General features: G+C 46.5%; 1 protein-coding gene and 1 long non-coding RNA gene across 7 annotated transcripts in view; one reads left to right on the top strand and one right to left on the bottom strand.

Annotated features, from left to right (window-relative positions):
• Positions 1 to 20,014, top strand: part of Ampd3 (adenosine monophosphate deaminase 3) — a 57,215-nt gene that overhangs the window by 6,972 nt on the left and 30,229 nt on the right. For 2 of the 6 annotated variants that reach the window (XM_027942436.3, XM_034636626.2), the window contains exon 2: positions 13,387 to 13,612. In XM_027942436.3, the coding sequence (XP_027798237.1) occupies positions 13,392 to 13,612 (221 nt within the window). In that variant the 5' untranslated portion in view covers positions 13,387 to 13,391. Of the gene's footprint in view, positions 1 to 5,412; positions 5,469 to 9,267; positions 9,873 to 11,368; positions 11,483 to 13,386; positions 13,613 to 20,014 lie in introns of those variants that run through there. The other 4 variants (XM_027942435.2, XM_071616391.1, XM_027942434.2 and 1 more) reach the window with 4 other exon arrangements.
• On the bottom strand, positions 14,750 to 18,087 carry LOC114098279 (uncharacterized). The gene is made up of 3 exons (XR_003583713.2): positions 18,007 to 18,087; positions 16,192 to 16,296; positions 14,750 to 14,871 (listed from the first exon to the last, which is right to left on the bottom strand). It is a non-coding gene; the product is annotated as an uncharacterized lncRNA (long non-coding RNA).

The raw sequence follows: 20,014 nt of genomic DNA, 5'->3' as shown, positions 1-20,014 counted from the left end.
AATAAACCCTGCCAAGACTCTAAGTGCTGTTGAAGGCCACAGCTCTGGCCCTAGGTGCTCTCCATGGTGTTCCAAATTTTTAGAGGGGGAGCACCAGGCAGATTGGAGGAGAGGAGTAAGATCCTGCAGGATATCTGCTCCTGGTGGGAGAAGCATGAAGAAAACTAGTGGTGGCACTGCTGCGGGGGTGGGGGTGGGAGTTTCTGGGAAAGCGAGGGGAGGAGGAGGGATGGAAGAGCTGTTTGTGTTGGCAGAGACCAGTTAGATAGTGTTCACGTTGAACTGAGGCAGTGGAAGGGATGGATTAGATCAGTGGTCTTCAAAGTGGGGTACATAGAATCATCAATTGGAATATAAAAGAAAAAATTTTGAAAACTTTTATTTTTTTCTCTTTTTGGGTCTAAATATCTGCTTCACAAATATTTACTATGTAGATCAATACAGGCATCCTTACTCAGCCCAGGGGTCTGTGTCAAGTATTGGCAGGGAAGGGGGGAGATTCTACAACACAGGGGGTAGAGGAGGGAACCACCATCCCCTTACTGGTCTAGTTGCTTTCAAGTGTGACATGATGATTACAAATTATTTCTATCCCAGGCAGTGGATAGACAGATTATATTATCTAATTTTACCTAAACTGCTCTCATAAAAGGGACAACTTATTTGAAAAAAATTCTTGCAAAGATACCAATAGAATGAAAATAATATGAATATGCAAGCAAAAGCAAACTAAAAACAAACAAAAAACCTGAGCTAACAAATTCCTGCTACTAGCACAAGATTCTTTATGATGATATAATCAGCTCTGACAATGGAGTTGACCAAGAAGTTCAAATTTATAAAAAAGATTACTTGATATATGGATTTACATGACTATACATTGGATCTTAGGTTATTTAACTAATAATGATATAAATAAGCCATTGTGATCAGCAAGACATGTAAATTCTATAAACCCAGAACATGGAAATAAACCTCAAATCTTTTTCAGGGATATTCCAAGCCATGCAATATTTAGTTGTATACTTTTGTGAAGCATTACTAAATGCAATAAAAATGTTCATAACTCTCTTTTAAGGCTTCTTAGTTAATAGTAAGAGGCAAAATACTAGCCAATATCATTGGAAAAAAATAGCTGTTCTATTTGTCATGGTTTAAGAGACTGAATTAGTACAGAGAAGAGATGGCAACTCATAAAAGTGTATGCTATTGAGAGACACACAGAAACTGGGGCATGGTGGTGCACGTCTGTAATCCCAATTGTTCAGGAGGCTGAGGCAGGAGGATCCTGAGTTCAAAACCAGCCTTAGCAAGTTAGCAAGGACCTAAGTAACTTAGCTAGACCCTGTCCCAAAATAAAAAATAAAAAGGGCTGGGGATGTGGCTCAGTGGTAAAGCACCCTGTGTTTAATCCCAGATACAAAAAAAAAGGAAGATACACAGGAAACATTGTTGAACATCTGAAGAAAGGATTTAGAACACATGATGTTGAGGAGGTTGGCTGGCTTTAGGGTTGGGTGCAAATTGCTAACATGTGTCACCTTAAGTCTTTGCTATACTTTATGATGAAATCATTCATGAAGAAATACTTACTACTTTTTGTGATCTACTAAAATAAAGATTTTATTTTAATAGTGGATGACATATAGTAAAACGTTTTTATGTATGAGAGTAACCACTGGTGAACTGGCTGCCTGTCTGGAATACAAAACTGAGGGGTGACGTGTGAAACTCATCAATCGTCTCATTTGTCTATAAGCAACAACAATACACTTGAAGCTGGACAAGCACAAACTTCTATAGGATGTCAATAATATGGTTTATGTCAAAACAAAGCAAAACAAAATACTATGGTCTTTATAATACTTTAAGATGAAATGTAGAATAAGACTAAAAATCTTTTCTATGAGTCAAAGATTTACTGATTATATCAGGGCAAACAACTGGAAGTCGTGGAATTTAAAGATGAATTTTCTTTGACAAAAGGATGGGGTGGGGGTGGGGGGTGTTGTGGCTCAGTGGTGGAGTGCTTGCCTAGCACATGTGAGGCACTGGGTTCAATTCTCACCACCACAGAAAAAAATTAATAAAAATATCTGATCATCTTCAACTAAAAATATTTTAAAAAAGAAAAGAAAAAGGAAAACAACTCCAAACGTGTGGTCCTCTTTTCTGCTGGCTGTGACTGTTCCAAGTGTGCTACCCAGCAGAGAGGAGACTTCTCGCCTTCCCTCTCTCCCATTATTACCTTTCAGGTAAAGGTAATATTTTAATAATGAAATAAGAAAATAATCATGCTTTAAAAAGAATCACATTGTGGGGAAAACATTTTGAAAAGTGGCATTTGGACTGTTCCATTATCAAGTGATTAATTGATTGATTTTTATCTTTTGTTTTTTGTTATCTTTTGGAATTGAACCCAGGGGCACTTTATCACTGAGCTGTGAAAACTTCCCCAGTTTTCTTTTTTATTTTGAGACAGAGACTCACTAAGTTGGTTAGTGATAGACCCAACCTGATCTTTTCTTAAAATTGGGAGCCATCTCGCCACAAAGCCACGAAAAGATAATTTCGGCTTTACTATAAATTACTGCAAATTCTGAACCTGCTTGGAATGCCTGCCCATGCCTTGAACTCACCCATGCCTGGCTCTCTGACCAGATAGCAGCCCTCTCTGAAACTTTAGTGACGCCTCACAAATCTTGGCCTTCCCTGGCCAGATAACGACCCTCTCTGAGGCTCTAATGACCTTCATAAATTCTGATGTTGGGGCCAGCAAAAATGTAAACTACCATTTGTGTTATGCTAGTCAGAGTTTTGTTATCTGTAACCCCCCTTTGTGTAACTTTCTGGGCTATAAAGCTGGGCTGCAGGAAAGCTGCTGTCTTGTTCCCATGGTTTTGGGTGGGAGAGGCAGCCCAGTCGGTCGAAATAATAAGCTTGCTTTAGTTTAATTTTAATTGGAGTCAGTGGTCTTTTCTTGCGTCCTGGTCTAACAGTAAGGGCCTCACTAAGTTGCTGAGGTTGGCTTTGAACTTGTGATCCTCCTGCCTCATCTATCTAAATTGTTGGGATTATAGATGTTCACTACTGCGCCTGGATTATCATGTGATTTTAATGCCAAGATCAAATGTCAGTGTCATTTATACTTTCCTCGGTCATAGTCTGCAAAGTTTAGAAGCATACTTTTAAACCCATTTTATAAATTGCAAGTGCACAATCTCCAGACTTTTAAAAATCCTATTTGTTCAAAATATTTGCAAGAACAACCAATGAAAACCTCATTGAGAATATTGGCCTCACGAACAAAAAAGAGATTTTCTATGGAATTTTACATTTGTAAATCAGTAATAGCATTCTAATGAGAATTATGATTTAGTAGATGAAAAGACTGAGTTTTTCTATTTATCTTTTTATCTTTATCTTTATAACCCGCCCCAGTGGTACTGGGGATTGAACCCAGGGGTCCTCTACCACTGATCTATACTCTCTGCCCTTTTCATTTTTGTTTTGAGACAAGGTCTCCTTAAGTTGCCCCATGTGGTCTTGAACTTACATCCTCTTGCTCAGCCTCCCCAGTAGTTGGTATCACAGGCATGCACAATTCTGCCTGGCTGGGATATTTTAAAAACAAAACAAAACAAAAAAGCCACTAGAACCCAGTGTTGACATTAATTGAACTTAAAAGCATACTTTCTAGTCTCATTAAATATTAAACTAAGATTTATTAAAGTCATTTGTAATTATGTGGCTCTCATTAGATGATTACAAAGAACTTAAAAGTGAAAGGAAAAAGGTATATTGTGTCACTTGTTAAAAATAATTTAAAATTATTGTCTTATTTTTACCACATCTTTTAACATTTCCCAGTGTCCTTCAAAATATATATTAGCATAGTCTCAGTGCATGTACTTTATAAATAAATTATAAATATCAGGCTGTGAAGTAGAAGGAATAAAACTCGATGCTTAAACCAGGCAACTATGTGAAAGCAGTTGGCACGCTTGAGAATACATGGGGGTGCTCACTAATGAATAGTTTCCTTTTCCTCCTAATTTGGTGAAAGGGACATCGAATGAAGTGTGGCTCACAAATGTGGCCTGGGTGCCAGGTGGTATCATTCATTAAGACTGGAAATACAGGAGCATGTTCTTTCCTGAGAGTTTGGGTATGGACAATTTCCATGGGAACCGCTAGTGGAGATGTTCCTCAGGAAGTGATCGTCCTCAGCTGTGGAGCATTCTTAGCTGAAGATGGTGTTCAAGAATTGTTACAGGATAGACAGGAGGTAGTAAAAACCAACGGAGTGGCAGGGATCCCCAAGAACGGACCAGTAGAGTGAGCGAGGGGGTTGACACAGTGGGACCCCAGGGAACACCACAAGAAAAGCCAGGCCATGGAGGCCTAGAAGCCACAGGCCCCCAGATATATGCTTGCTTGTGCTTGTATCTTTGGGAAGGAGGGTGAGGGGCAGGGAGGAGTGTCAGCGGGCTCTCTCACTTTGGAGATCGCATTCTCCAAACGTTCCAGGAAGGAGGGCGTGGTCAGCAGGCTCAAGTGCTGGAGAGAGGTGAGCGAGGGAGGCACCTATTTGGCAGCCAGGAGGTCATTCCGGACTTTGAGGGGCGGGAGTAGAAGCCAGGCAGCAGAGTTGGAGAGCAAGGGAGGGAGGGGCGGGAAGGTGAAACAAGTGACCAGACGGACACCTGGGAGAAAACGGATGCTTGCGGGTCGGTTCAACTACAGGGAGTAAGTCACCTGTGTGGGGGCAGAGACCCCTCGAATCTCGCCTTGGAGAAAGTTCTGGCTGGGAGGAGAGGATGCCAGGCAAACCCGATCGCCGAACCGAGCGGCGCTGGGTGGCAGCGGAGGCGAGGAGGGGGATCCTGGCTGGCTCTGACCCGTGGCTGCGGCGGTGGCCCAGCAGAGCCCAGGCGGCGCCGGGCGCGCTTCCGGCGGGGGGACTGGGCTGCTGCCGCACCCCTGGCACTCTCAAGTTTCCTGTTGGCAGCGCAGCGGGGAGCTTCAGGTAGCCGCGGGCAGGCCTAATTGGAGGGCGGCGGCTGCCAGACCCGCGCCCCTCCGCTCCCGGCTTCTCGCTTCTCCTCGGCTCCTCGCCCAGGTAGGGCACGACTAGGGCGGCGCGCCGCTCGCAGGCTGCTTCCCTGCGGAGGCGGCCCTCGCTCCACCCGCAGCGACAGCCTCGGGGGCTTTGGAGCCAGGGCTCGGTGGCGCAGCACCTTCGTGAAGCTTGGCCCCCGCCCCTGCCACTGGCGCGCTGCGGGCTCCTGCGGAGCGCGGGCCGGACCGAGGCCTGGCCCGGCCCGGGCCCGCCTGGGAGGGCTTCATTGCTCCTTAGCCCGGCTCCGCGGCGCTAGCTGTGTGCCCTGCCTAGCGTGTCACCTGCGCTCCAGCTCTGCAACCGCCTCCCCCCTCCGGCCCAGGCATGGCCCTGTCCTCCGAACCTGGTGAGTGCGCGCGATGCTGCACTGCTGACCTTGGGCCGGCTCCCTGTGGCCCCTGCAGCCCAGGTCGGGAGTCCTGAGTGCTCCAGGGTCGCGACCTCGGCTTGTGGCTTCCCATCCCATAGTGATGACCCCAGGCTTATCCCCTGCCCTATCCTTGCCTATTTTCCCGCCCCTTTCCTGGAGGTGGCCTGGGCTTCAGCGGCCCCAGGTGAGCTAGCTGCAGCATCCCTGATTCCTGGAGGCCTAGATTGGATTCTCAAGATTTAGGGAAATTAAAGGCCCTGGGACATGCTGCCACTTAAGTGTCTGGACAAGTTTCTAGGTGCTTGAGACCTGCCGGATGTGGGCAGCTGAGATGGACTTCTACCTGGCGCATGGAATGGACAGGATGATGAGTCGTTTCATCCTTCCTTCTGGCTTTCTGGGAGTAGCCTTGTTTTCTGGTAGTCTGCTTTCTGCCCTTGAACTTCCTGGTAGCTGCTTTGCCAGCAGAGCTGCTAATGGCTGGTCTAGGCTGGCAGTGGCCTCTGATGTGAGTTATGAGAGGTCCTGGAGTAGGAGAGGCTTGCTAACTGTCATGTCCCTGAACTGTTTGTGGCTGGAACCTTTCTGACTACAAATAAGCAAAGGAGCTGGGTGAAAGCTGGCAGCATTAGGAGGGATTTCAGCATGGCCCTGAGCCCTTGTTGGCTATTCCCCCGGAGAGAGTGACAAACATTTGGCCATCTTCAGGGAAAAGCTGACTGCAGCTGGAACTTGCAGAGGAGAAATTCATCCTCTGGCTGTGAAGCATCCATGCTGAGTGACAGTGGAGCCACTGAGCCAGACAGCTTCTGTCAGCTCCTACTTCTCAGAGTGTTGACAGAAGGCCTGGGGGTAGTTGGTCTCTCCTGGCTGCAACTCTGAGGGGCCTGACTTTCTCTGGAAATGATAGTAGGGCACTACCCTCTCTGGAATTATGGCTCTTGTATGATTGGGGCATTGGGAGACTCTCTGAACTTTTAGTCCCTTTTAGCCCAGGCTCAGTCACTTGATCCTGGATAAGTGTTGAGCTGCTCTCACCCAAGACAAGAAGTTCTTTGAGATATGAGAGTTGTTTTTCTTGCCCTTGCACTTGCTGGATCACTCTTCAAGGTGGTCTTAACATCAGTCTCAGATCTTGATAACATCATGGGCAGACAAATGTAGTTTTAGGGTTAAGTGGGGAGAAACATTTTTTTTTTTCTCCATAAGCTGCTCATTGGCTTTCCTGGTTCTTCCACCAAGCAGATTAATTTTTAGTTCTTCCACATCTTGACTGCATATTCAGGACAAGAGGCAATGGTAACTGTTTCTAATGGTGATGAGGAACTGATTAGGGAATGGGAGGGGGGACACATGGTTGGAGTCCTAGATGTGTAGAGTTACCAAGAAGTAGCATTCATAGAGGAGAAGGCTGTTCCTCCTTCTAACCTAGCTTCACATTTAAACATGGCTTCCTTCTTCCTGTACCCAGGTAGGAACTTGGGAGAGTACCAGGCCCATAATCGTGCCTGATAAGTAATGCTAAATGAAATGATTCCATGTCTAGATTAAACTTTATGCTTATTTTCCCAGTTGGAATCTCTTTTATCTGATAAAATGATGATAAAGATAATAATGTTGACAGCTAATGCTTACAAAGCACATACTCTGAGCCAGGTACTAGTCTAAGCACTTTACATATGCTAATTTGTCATGGCAACCCATGAGGCTGGTATTTTTATCATTCTTCTTTTAGAAGGAATAAAATTGAGGCACAGAAAGTTTACTCACTTACTTGAAGTCATGCAACTAAGTGGTGGAACGAGATTCAAACCCAGGAGATTGCCTGGAGTCCATGTTATTAGCTACTCATTGTACTGATCTTGAGTTGGCATAGGTAGATTCCTGTACAGAGCTCATTCACTTATTTGTGTTTTATACAATAGTTTATTCAACAAATATGTATTGAGTACCTGCCATATTCCAAGCATGGGGATATAATTGTGAATAAGACAGGCAAAATTTGTTGTGGAGTTCATATTGAGCAGATAAAACCTCTTTGCCCAACTCCTTGTGTAAGTCACAGGCATCTCAGGAACAAGAAGGAAAACGGACCACTCTAGGCAAGCCTGTGCCTCTCTTTCCCAATGAGACATACATAATTTGATTCCAGCCTTTCTGGTCTTTTAAGGGCATGTAAGTGATAAAAGTGAATGTAGTCTGGTTTCCCAGGCAGGGGATACAGCCTCTGAGTCTGATTATTAAATATTGACCTGATGTCCATTCAATAGGGAAGTAAGGCTTTGGGCTTGGGACCAGTGTTCTTTAGCCTAGGGAAACACCTGGGCCTCAGGGAACAGCAACATGTTAGGCTCTAGGTGGGATCATGAGGTCCTGAGTACAGCTTGCCCTCCTGAAATAGAGCTCTAGTTTGCTCCTAAATGGGCCCTGTTCTAGAATGTGTTCCATCATTTAGCTCCAGCAGGACCCTTGGCTGTTGCTATACCCAGTGTCATCTGATGGAGCTGCTACCTGTCTCTATCTAGACCCGATGGAGTTGAATCTGCTAGTAGAAATTATGCATGAATCCTCATGGTGGAACTGTGGAATGCAGTATTTTCCAAGCCTTCTGTCCTTTTAGGTTCCACAGACTGAACTTTGTTTAGACTAAGGCTATCTAGGATCTCATTAAAGGTACAGAATAAAATGACCTGAATGCATTGGACTCAGACCCATGGTTTAGGATGCTCCCATCACACTCTCCACCTGCTCTTTCCTTTCCCCCAAAACACCAGCAGAAGAAATCATTTGTCTCCTCCCTTCTGGCAGAACAATACTAAGGGCTTGGATATTATTTTTCTCTCAGGCTGTAAGCCCGTTTAATTATTTAATGAATAAATATTACCCTCCTTCTACGTTGCTTGTAGCCTGCTGATTGTAATGTTTATGAAACAGCTGTGAGGACAGGTGGATCGTAATCTCTGGGTAGCCAAGGCCCAGCAGCAGCCCGAGGATCATGTGTCAACCCTGTAATCCTGCTCTGTGCTCACAGGAGTTATGATGTGGGCTCAGCAAGGCACAACATCTCCATTGGACATGAGGAGGTGACTCAGGCCCAAGTCAGGGCTACATCTAGCTTCTCGGTAAACAGCTGACCCATTCTTTCTGGGCTCTTCTCCCCAGGATTTCAACAGCACCACCGAAATAGCCATTTTGCTCATGGTTATTTCCCAGAAGCACACAATTTGTCGAAGTCACTGGAAGGCCAACCTGCCTCCTCTGAGGCCTCCCCATTCTCCTAAAAGGCAGAGGAAAGGATGCAGAGCTTTGTGCCTGTGACGCTGTTTTAATCCATCCTGCTTGGCTTCTGTGGGTCACTTGAAGCAGGCTCCACCTTCCCCAGGAGAATGGCAGAGTCCAGCCAGTTCAGGAGGCTGATCAGAGCTGGAGCCCACATAAGTGGCAGTAAGAAGGGAAGGGTGCAGGGCGTGGGCTCAGGTGGGCCAGGTGGACATATTTCTTCCGTGTGTGTGTGTGTGTGTGTGTGTGCGCGCGCGCGCACGTATGGTGGAGCTTGTCAGGCTGGCCTGTAATCTGTGATGTGTGGTTTCTTTCAGGTAAGAAGAGGATGTGTAGGGATGGGCTTGCTGCTTTTATCCCTGTGCTGTCCCTGCCTGGGGCTTTCCCCTCTTCTGAGACTCTGTCCTTCCTGGGCAAGGAGGAAACAGTTCACGGCCTTTCCTCTTTTAGAGGAGGAGGGGAGGGAGGACCTGGTATTGGCAGTTGGGCTCTGAGTTCCTGCTCCAGTCCTGGGGTGCCATCAGGAGGGTTGGTTTGGGGGTATCTTCTGAGAGAAGACAGGGCAGGCTGTGCCATAGAAGAAACTCCTTGGGGAGATGGGCCTGTCTCCAGGTCAGGCCTGAAGTGGGTTTCAAAAACGGAAGCTGCACCGGTGATGGTATCTCACTGCTCCTCGGCTTTCAGGAGGATCTGGGCGTTAGAGAGAGGCGGTGGCTTATCTTCTGTGGTTGCTCAGGACGGCTGAATGTGCTGCTGGGGGTAGTGGCTGCTTTATTTTCTTCTGTGGAGGACTGGGAGCCGGGCCAGGAGACCACATTCATACTACAAGCTTGGATAACCGGCATTACCTGGGGCCTTTAGGGCTCTTGAAATTTTCCACTCGCATTTTGTATTCACGGGAGAATTTCCAGCCCAGACTTTTCCTGCTCACAGATATGCAAAGCAGAGACCTCCCACCCCAGCAGCGGCAGGCAGGACCCAGCTAGCTGCTCTTACACTGACTCAGCGCAGCCTCCAGGGCAGCACTAGCACCTGGCGGGAGGACATCGTTGCCTGTGTGATCCCCAGGATCAGTCATGGAGTCTCCAGCGCCCGGCTCAGGTCTGTGTCATGGGTTCTATCAGAGAGCATCTGGCAAAGGCAGGAAACAGCTTCATTTGTGTAAGGAGGGGATTTCAGGGTCACTGTGCTGCTTTTCTGGAGGGGCTCTAGTGCTATGCATATTTACTGTTTGTTGAAACTGGTGGCATTTTTAGAGCTTTCTAACTTCGGGACATTTCTTTATGCTCATCAGAGGGTGTCATATGCAACAAGAGATAAGCTGTATCACTAGCTGACCGATGCTGGTAAATTCACAGTTAAGTATCGCACGACTGCTGGCTTCAGCTGACAAATGGTTGAAGGCCAGACACTATCAGGCAGCTGGAGCTGAACTCCAGTTGGCATCTGCAGAGTGGTCTCTCCTTGGCAGGCCTGGCCTAGCAGGTGTCTAGAGGTCTGAGGGGTGTTTGAGTTCTGTCAGGAAGGGTTGGCAGGTGGAGTTGTCTGTCTGGAATGTCTAGGAGACAGCACATATGTGGTAGGCTGCAAGGTCCACTGATGTAGTGCGTGGGTCCCCACTAGTGACCAGTTGTTTAAGACACTGCCGTGGTTCCCATGAGCTCTGTGAAACAAAGACTTCCTTGGGAAAGTGCTACTCCATGATCCTGAGGTCTAACATGCCTTACGAACCTGGGTGGAGGGGCTATGGAACACAGCATCTCCCCGGTATTTGATAGCAGGTCCTGTTTTTCTAGCAACAGGTATCAACTTCTCTTGGGGCCCAGTTTGATTTAAACTATTTAAGCTAAAGTAAAAGGAGGAGATCTTTTATAGAAAGATGCATCCTGAAAAGTATGTTTGAATGAAAATGCTTCAGGGACAAAGATGGCAGACTCTGGTTTAAGAACCCTTAGACATAAAGGACCCTCCCCCAAATTGCCCATTTCTGAGACAACCTGCTGAGTCAGGCTGTGTGCATTTATGGGGGTGGAGTGGGCAGGAAGCTGGTGGTGGGCAGCTTCCATGCAGGGCAGGAGCTTAGGCAGAGATGAATCTCAATGGTACAAATCCCTTTGGTCTGGCCTCTTTCCATGTCGGGTAGGCAGAAGAGGTCCCTGATTGCCAAAACTTGCTAGAATAAGATCATGGTTTATTTTTACTGTGTCCCCCCACCTTTTAAAATAAGGTCTTAAATCTAATCAATTTTCTTTCTGTGTTTTTTTTTAAGTGACATTATTAGAGCATTAATTATCAAAATAAGACAGCCCTTACACATAGGCCATCCTGTCATCTGCTCATTTTGAACATGTCTCTCCCTTGCAGCCCCTTCCATAAGGGGATTCACTTTTATACCATCATAATCAAAGCACAGGTACATTTTCAGGCATTAATATTTTTATTTACTATTATCTCACAAGATTTTTTAGAATGTGATTCACTGTCCTCATAATTATAATACTGGTAGCTTAACAATTTTTTCAAGTGTGTATGCTTTAATTTGGACATTTTAAAGTTCTTTACATAAAGAGTACAAGTAATGAACTTTGTACTTTTTCCTTTCTTCAGATTCTTAGAGAAATTTCTAGAAGTGGGATTACCGGTCAAACAATGTGGACGCTTTGTGACATTTGCTGCCCTTTACCTGGGCCTGTCTACTTCTGAAATGTGATGTGAGGACTTGGAATGTTGCATTTGCTTCATGGACTTGGAGTTGAGGGGTGGTGGGGTATAGCTTTTTCTGGCCTGAATGTGCTTCCTGTGCCTGGTTCTTTATGCTTTCCAGCACCAACCCCCCGCCCCACCTATTGCCTTCTCTGAACCTCTGTTCTGATGACCTCTAGCTTCCCCTTAACTCTGTAATTAGAACATGGCAATCTCCACAGTCAACTCTGTTCCTCTTGTTCTTTGAAGAGGCCAGACCTCTGCTGTCTTGGGTTTGCGTGCTGTGGTGGCTCTTCCTCACCAGCTCCCTCCTACCCAACTTCCTTAGGGAAAAGGAGGCCTGGGAAAGTCATATCCCTGGGTGTGGAGGGAAGAGAAAATTGGTTTCAGAGTCAAGGGGCCCACAGACACCGCTCTAACTGCCCATTATAGCCTACTTTCTTCCTTCCTGTCTGTGTCATGAATTAGCCTCAAACGCCACAGAGAAGACCAGCACGGTAAGCCTCCCCAGGCACCGGAAACCTCTCCGGTACCTGGAATTATACCACTTAGAACTGAGAGGGCCTTTGAGACCATTTAGTCCTGTCGTTTAATCTCAGATAAGAAAATTATGAGGCCAGAGAATGACTGTCCTAAGATGGCCCACTGAGCCCCCTCCCCTGGAATTAATTTCTTCCTCTTCCTGCCTCACCTTTGTCTTGTCTGTCAACAAAATCACTTCTTTTTTAAACCAGCCTTAAAGAAACAGTGGTAATAGGTGGACAGGAAACTCCCCTTTCAGAGTTGCTCCTGGAGAAGGTGGCTTGTTGAAAACTGGCAGAATTCGCCCATTGCAAGGTGTTGTGCTATTTGGGGAGCATGAAGAGTCCCTGTCCTGCACCTGAAGGAACACAGAGTAGCAGCACTGCATAGTGGTTAAGGACACAGATGGACAACTGGGGGCTTGGGTTCAGATCCGAGGACAGAAGAGAGAAAGTTTGAGAAAAGCACAGACCTCTGCCAACTTATTGCAGGTGTGACCCTGAGAGAGGTCACTCTATGCCTTAATTTTCTCATCTGTAAAATAGAAAAAAATATTAACTGAGATAATAAACATAAAATGCTTGGCAGAGTGTACCTATTAAGTGCTGTATAAGTGTTTGTAAAAGTAAAAAAGTAAAGAAAGAAAAGAAAAAGAAAGCATCCAGGTGATGAGAAAAACTTCCAGTGTCAGAGTTGGATAGGAAAAGTTTCTTTGAGGAAGTGAGTTTTCAGTTGGGTGAAGCATCCCTGTTCAAACCTTAACTTTATTTGCTGTGTCTTATTAGAGAATTCTGAGGCTTTGAGGGACCATAAACTGTGATAACAGATTCTTTCTTAGCAGCCAATGTTCTCATTTTATGAATTGTAGAAGGCAGCTTTGGATTTACCAGGGCTCTACTGTAATCTTGTGGGGCTATAAGCTCATTGTGAAACCCCGTGAGTTTTGGACTTCCTTCCTGGAAGAGGGGGAGTAAAGTTTGGTTAGTGCTGCATTCCTAATAACTTCATAGACTGGAGGAGGGACGTTCTGAATTCTCCCCCGCCCCTACTTAGTCTTGGAAGCAAAGTCAGGAGGGCAGGCCTGCCATGTGCTGCAGATTCCCCAAGGTCAGGAAAATGGGAACACCTAGTTGAATAGTTCATTCTCTTACGTCTGAGTGTTTGCTTTCCCATGAAACATGAGTGGCTCCATCCGCTTCACCCTTGATCACTTATGGAACTGATTTTGAAATGTAGCCTGCTGGGTTTGATCTGGGAATTCCTGGGTTGACAGCTGACCCAAGGATCAGGTGGAACTAGGCCTCACCTCAGTGCCTTCTGGCCCCCCACAGTGGGGACCCAGGACATCCAGTAACACATTAGACTCATGCTCTTCTTCTTTCTTTGCTAGCCGAGATGCCGCGACAATTCCCCAAGCTGAACATCTCTGAAGTGGACGAGCAAGTCCGGCTCCTGGCTGAGAAGGTGTTTGCTAAAGTGCTACGAGAAGAGGACAGTAAAGATGCCCTGTCCCTCTTCACTGTCCCTGAGGACTGCCCCATTGGCCAGAAGGAAGCCAAGGAGAGGGAACTACAGAAGGAGCTGGCGGAGCAGAAGTCTGTGGAGACCGCAAAAAGGTTTGTCCAGGACTTGGCGTTCATGTCCTGAGGCGTGGCACCCTGGGGAGCTGGCTTGTCCCTGGGCTGTGTTGATATCTTAATCAAGACCACTTACATATCACTTATTTATTGAAGGTGGTCTTGGTGCCTCTGTTGAGTGGAAAAGATGAAAAACCACTCTTTCTTTGCTAATGTTTTAATAACAAGTGGTGTGTGGAAATACACTCTGCTTCCAAATGGTATTTCCATTTTCTTTTTGGAAATTTGAGGATTTCTTGGGAAACACCAATTTTTATATCTTTTCATCACTGGACACTTGTTTGCATTATTTGTCAAGGTGGCTCCCTGATTGCCAGGTGCTGTACTGGGACTGCGGATGTAGCGATGCACAGTAGAGATACAGCCCCCACCCTGTAGAACTTACAGTGGGTCCAGATAATAACTAACTGAACAAATTAATAAAAGAATTACAAGTTATGATAGATGCTGTATCAGTCAGGGTCCAACCAGAAAGACAGAAATAATTTGAGTATCGGAAATAGGATTTTGGTGCAAGGAATTGGTTACATGGGTAGTAGAGAATGGAGGAGCCAAATGGGGGAGAGAGGCAGCCTGGAGATGAAAGGCCATAGGGGCGGCCACCACCAGACAACCTAGAGAGACAATCTAGGCTGGAGCCTAGGGTGGGGTCACCGGGGGAAGCTAGCACTGGGTTGGCCTTTCCAAAGGGAACTGGAGCCAAGGAGGAGACCCGAGAGCTGCCTCCCGAAGCAGAGGTGGAGGCAGGAGGTACCATACATAGCTCTACTCTTCCTGAAACTTCCAGGTTCCCCCAGTGGCTGCATTGGCCAGACCTAGGCCAGAAGCCAGATGACACCCCTGGGAAACAGGAGAAGGAATGGATCTGAGGACAAACAGGCCTAGGATCAACATGAGAGCCAGGAAGGAGATGAAGAGGGAGGGAGAGAGGGAGGGTAGGAGAGAGAGACTTTTATTAGACTGGGTAGTAAGGATGAGTTACTCTGAGGAGGTGACACTTCAAGGATACAAAGAATCTAGCTAGGTGTGGAGTCAGGTGGCTGCCTCACAGGTAGAGTCACCCAGGGCAGAGGCCCCAGGTATATCTTCAAGGAGGACCACATAGTTAGCGGCCTATTGAGAGACAGGCCATACCCTCCTGCTAGAAGGGTGGCAGACTGGCTTTGTGCTCCCAGATAAGAAGTTTGGATCTCAGGCAAGTGCAATGGGAAGTTCTCATCCTTCGTGGCTCATCTCACCTGGAAGAGCAAAATTAAAGCAACAGAAAAGCCTTGAGGAAGTAACTAGTAGGGCTGTAGCCAGGTCCCCACCTGCCCAGCACATTGTAGATCTCAACAGCTAGTGTCGTGGAAATTTGAGCCCTCTCTGAGACCCAGTCAGGGATCAGACCTTTCCCAAAGCACCTCATCATTTTAAAAGGCAAGTTCTTGCCTGTCTTGGTAGTATAGAATTTAGAATTCCCTTGACTGTTTTTGGAAGTAACAAGGTGACTGCGGGTACAGAGGCAGGAACAGAGCCTTGCCCTCTGTGAGATCAGTGCTTGCCCTCTTCAGGGAAGAAGCAAGGTGGGCAGTCCCTGGCTAGCGCCGTGCTCCTCCCTAGAAGGAGGAAGAAAAGCATGAGAGTAGAGACCCTTGTCCATGCTGCCCTGGCATAACACTGGGCTGTCTGCAAGAACTGAGTGCCCTGCAGGGTCCTCTGTGTGTGATGAATTGAGCATTTTAGACCCTTCATAATGAGAGGGGGAGAAGTCCTGGCATTTTTTATTACCAGGAACAGTAAGTGTCTGAGGCCACTTTCTATTACAGAGGCCCAACATCTACAAAAAGAGACCACTGTTCTTTTCAATTCTCAGGATAAGGGCAAAACGGAAGCTTTCTCAGTCCAAATGGTGCTCTGTGATTTCCAGAAATTTCTCTGCAGACCCCTCTTCAGAAATTTGTTCTGTCCCTTCCTTATTTGTGTCTGTCTGCCCCATGTAATGTAAGCCCTTTGAGGAGTGTCTCTGGCTCCCACTGTCTCACCAGGATCCACGGCCTTAGCTACATTGGTGGTCAGTGCACGTTCAGCAGAGGCAAGATGCTCCCCACCGCTACCACAACAGAGACTGCTGTGTTCTGCCACTTATTCACATGTTTTGTGACCTTGGACAGATTAGGAAACTTCTCTGGGCCCCAGCTTCTTCCTCATCTATAAAGCATGGATGATGACAGTAGCTGCCTTCATGTGGTATTGTGAGAAATGAGGAAGTTAACATGCAAAAGGCTTAGGACATTCCTGGGTCATAGTACGCCATGTAAATGACAGTAAACTCTCCAGCTTCCTGCTGCTGAGATGGGCAGCAGTGGCAGCTTGCTATCAGTTCTTACCCTGGGCAAAGTTCTGGGCGGTGTGGTCTACATTTATTTTTTCATCCCCACCTGGAGCTTACTGAGAGGACATTCTTAGTATTCTGACTGTAGATGAGAAGAGTAAGGCTCAGGGAAGTTGAATTAACTTGCAGATAGTTAAGTGAGCGTGGGGACTGGAACCTTGTCTTTTAGCTCTAGATGCTATACCTTCATCAGGAGACTGTCCTGTTTGCAGGCAGGGTGAGTCTTTGGCTCCTTGGTGTGTGGACACTGGAATGACACTGCTGCTCCTCAGGATGCAGCTGCTGGCTTCTGAGTGACACAAGGGAACATAGTCTCAGCTCTGCCCATGCCCACTGGCTTCTTTTCTTAAAGGCAGCCTGGTCAGACATCCCAGTGTCACCTGGGGCCATGCATACCCAAGTTTGTCTTTTAACTTCACTTCTCACTGGAGGAGCCTTTATGCAGCTTTCCAATCTTAACATTTTCACAGAGGACACCTTTTCCCCAGCAGCCTCTCCATCTGTGGCCCCTCCTTGACATTCTAGATGTGATTGGTGATGTGCAGTCATCCTGCAAGGAGCCCACAGGCCTGGAACTAGTAGCAGATCTCCCGATACCCAGTCTGGGGATTTATGTTTCAAACTGTGACGTAAGATGGGACTTCTATTTGGAAAATCCTGCCCCCCCTTAGGCCTGTAATTCCAGCAACTTGGGAAGTCAAGGCAAGAGGATCTTAAATTTGAGGCCAGTATGGGAACTTAGCAAAACCCTGCTTCAAAAAGAAAGAAAGAAAAGAGTTGGGGATGTAGTTCAGTGGTAGAGTGCCCCTGGGTTCAATTCTCAGGACCACAAAAAAAAACCACAAAACAAAATAACAAAAACCCTCCCTTTCCCTGGTTCCTCTAAATATCTCTGGTACTTGGAGAAGGTTTTTCTTTACAACAATTTCCTTTTTCTCTCGCATTTAGAAATTAGCCAAAGTAAAACAAAACACCCATGACTATGGCCATGTTCAATTTTTTTAAGTCTAATATAAAGTCACAAGAAAGAATCATGATAGTAAACCAGCTTCTTACAAAAAGAAGAACTTGAGCTATGGTCAAGAAAGATGAATGAGCACCTGAGGAACGGAAGCCTGTCCAGGGTGGCCAGCCGTAGGGTCCAGGCTGGGTTCAGACACGGCCCTTGCAGGCTTGCAGACCCACCCAGGCTGCTGAGAGAGATGCATATTTTGCAGGCCAGTCCAGATCAGGAACCAGCAGGACTCCCTGCCTACTTAGGAAGATGATACTGACCAGGTAGGTCCCTGCTGGGACTCAGGGCTTGGTGAGGGCCAGAGGGAGGGGCAGATCAACTGTGGAGGCAAAGTGAGAACCAGAGAACACTGGTGGTGCCCAGAGTTATTTTTTGAGTCTCAAATGCTTTAGCCAGAGTTCATCTACTCTACAAATGTACATATTGGAACTTAGCCAACACTGGGGACAGCATAAAAAGTTTCTGAGCAACCAAAGTGCATATTAGGGCTCTTTCAGCTTTCTGATTTCTTCTTCTACAGCTTTATTGAGATATAATTTATATACCATATAAGCCAGCCTTTTAAACTATGCAGTTTGATGGTTTTTTGTACATTAATAGAGTTGTGAGACCATGGCCATGTTCAATTTTGGAACATTTTTATCACCACCCCAAGAAAACCTGTGTCTTTTACCTACCAATCCCACCCTGCATCTTCCCATCCCATCTCCCATCTAGCCTTACTTCACACAGAGTCTTGATAAGCGTGGTTATCTTGCTCTTTATCCATGACAGATTTAAGAGCAAATTAGAAGTAGAGGGGAAGATTGCAATAGGGAGGATCCCAGAAGTCAAGTACGGTGACTTTAAGTGGGTCTTGGGAGTCAGATCAACTGGATTCAAGTGACAGCCCATCAAGTCCACTACTGTGTGGACTTGGTCAAGGCTCTTAACTATCTGAGTCTGTTTTCTGATCTGCAAAGTGAGTGTAATCAGAGGACCTACCTTGTGAGAATTAAATGAACGAATCCACATAATCTCCTTAGCCCACTGATGGGAGCTGCTCTCATGGTCCTGCTTCTGTTATTGTTATTACTTGACAGTCAACAGTGAGGGAGGAAACAGAATAGTTACGAAAAGCAGACAGGAGAATTCAAAGCACAGTAGTGTAGGGACAAAACACCTCTAAGATCATGACCAGATAATACAGGGATGACCCTGAGTCATTGAGAGAACTTTAAGTTATGTTCAGAAAACTCTGGTTAAGAATTCAGGACTGACGTATTTCATTTTAAAAATGCTATATCAGGTTTTTTTTTTGTTGTTGTTGTTTTTAAAATTAGGACATAAAAGAGGAATGACTTTGTAATCTAAACATCTAGCTATCCAGAACAGCTACTTCCCTAAAAATGTGTTTGGTTTTTTTTTTTGTTGTTGTTGTTGTTATTTTTGAGACAGGTCTCACTAAGATGTCTAGACTGGCCTCAAACTTCTAATCTTCCTGCCTCAGCCTCCTTAGTAGTTGGGATTAGAGGCATCTGCCATTGTACTGAGAACATTTTGAGTAAAATAGATAAAACTTATTTGTTACGAAAGCATAGCACAGCTAACATTTTGTTAAGTCATTTAGTATTATGAAACTTCTTAAATCGGGGATGGGTAAACTCTTTTTTTAAAAAATTCACAACCATTGACAAAGAAGCTTCATTTGAAACAGCCTATTCATCCACTTTAAAAATTAGGAATAGAGATTGAAACTCTTAATATAAAAGGCTGTAAGGATTGTGTTTCACTTTGACCTCTGGGGTCTAGGGAGGAACAGTAGCTGGGAAGGGTTGGGAAAGGGCAGTGGAGACCAGGGTAATGGTGGGGAGACAAATGGAGGCTGTTGGGGTAGAGAGGGAAGAGAAGATAGAGTAGCTAAGGGAGAGATAGAGTCGGGTATTATGAGTCTTTAGGCCTGATGGGCTTCAGAGTGGGTGACTCAAAGTTACACCCACCTGGTCGGGCTGTGGTGCTGGTCACCTGGCTGTGCCCTCAGAGTTTAAGTGGTCTCTGTGGGGCCTCTCCACTCTGCACAGCATGCACCCTGCACCATGGTCAACTGCATCCACATTCTCTCTCCAGATAGGCTGGGACCTCTGGTCTCAATCACACAGCAGGTGCCAGCTCTCCACTGTTCCCCTCCTTAGACCAGGGCTCCCAATGCTACATGGCTCAGTGCAGTGACCTCAGAAGCACCAGGAGCAGTGAGCCTGTGGAAGTGGGGAATGCCTCCCTACCCAGCGGCATCCAGATTCACATTGTTAACAAAACCCTCCTACCTCCAACCTTAAGTAGTGGTGCCCATCTGGAGGCAGAGGGGCTGCCAGGATGGTCTGAGTGTGCTGGGGGAGGGGTTCAGACAAGCCTTCCCATTCTGCAATGTCCCCCTCTCCCTCCATCCTGCTGCTCCACTGGTCCCACCCCCAGTCAGGATTAGGTATCTCCTTTGGGATCCCAAAATATCCTGGGCATCTCATTACACATTGTTAATAATTTGCTCAATTGCCTATGTCCATCTCTGCTGTGACATAGCCCCTGGGGTCTGGGGTTATATTTGATCTACCTGTTTTCCCCCAGGGACTGACCTGTGGTAATTTATGAAAAGAAGTGGAGTCCATGTGCAGCCTCCCGACCCCTGTGCACTTCTGAGAGCCTACCCACCCCCGCCCCGGCTGCCTGGCCATTCCTGGACAGAATGCATGGGGCAGTGGGTTTTAGAAGCCCCTCCAGGAAGATACCAGCATTTCTCTAGAATGAAGAACAAGTTGGTGGGGGGGGGGGGCTGATGGTTCTAGAGTTTAGCATAGAACCAGGTATTCTGGAAGGCTCGGGGGTGCCTGCTTCCCAGGCTCTGAGGAGGGCTGGGTAGTGGACAGGGTAGGAATGGGGACATCATGAGTGGCAGGGGCAGCTGAGGGCCATGGAGCAGGTGGGGGCACTGGACAGGTGCTGGGAGATGAAATGCTGT

The sequence above is a fragment of the Marmota flaviventris genome, chromosome 9 (genome assembly GCF_047511675.1).
Source record: "Marmota flaviventris isolate mMarFla1 chromosome 9, mMarFla1.hap1, whole genome shotgun sequence".
Taxonomy (NCBI): Eukaryota; Metazoa; Chordata; class Mammalia; order Rodentia; family Sciuridae; genus Marmota; species Marmota flaviventris.
The sequence above is the reverse complement of the archived record's forward strand: the minus strand, read 5'-3'. Positions and strand labels throughout refer to the sequence as shown.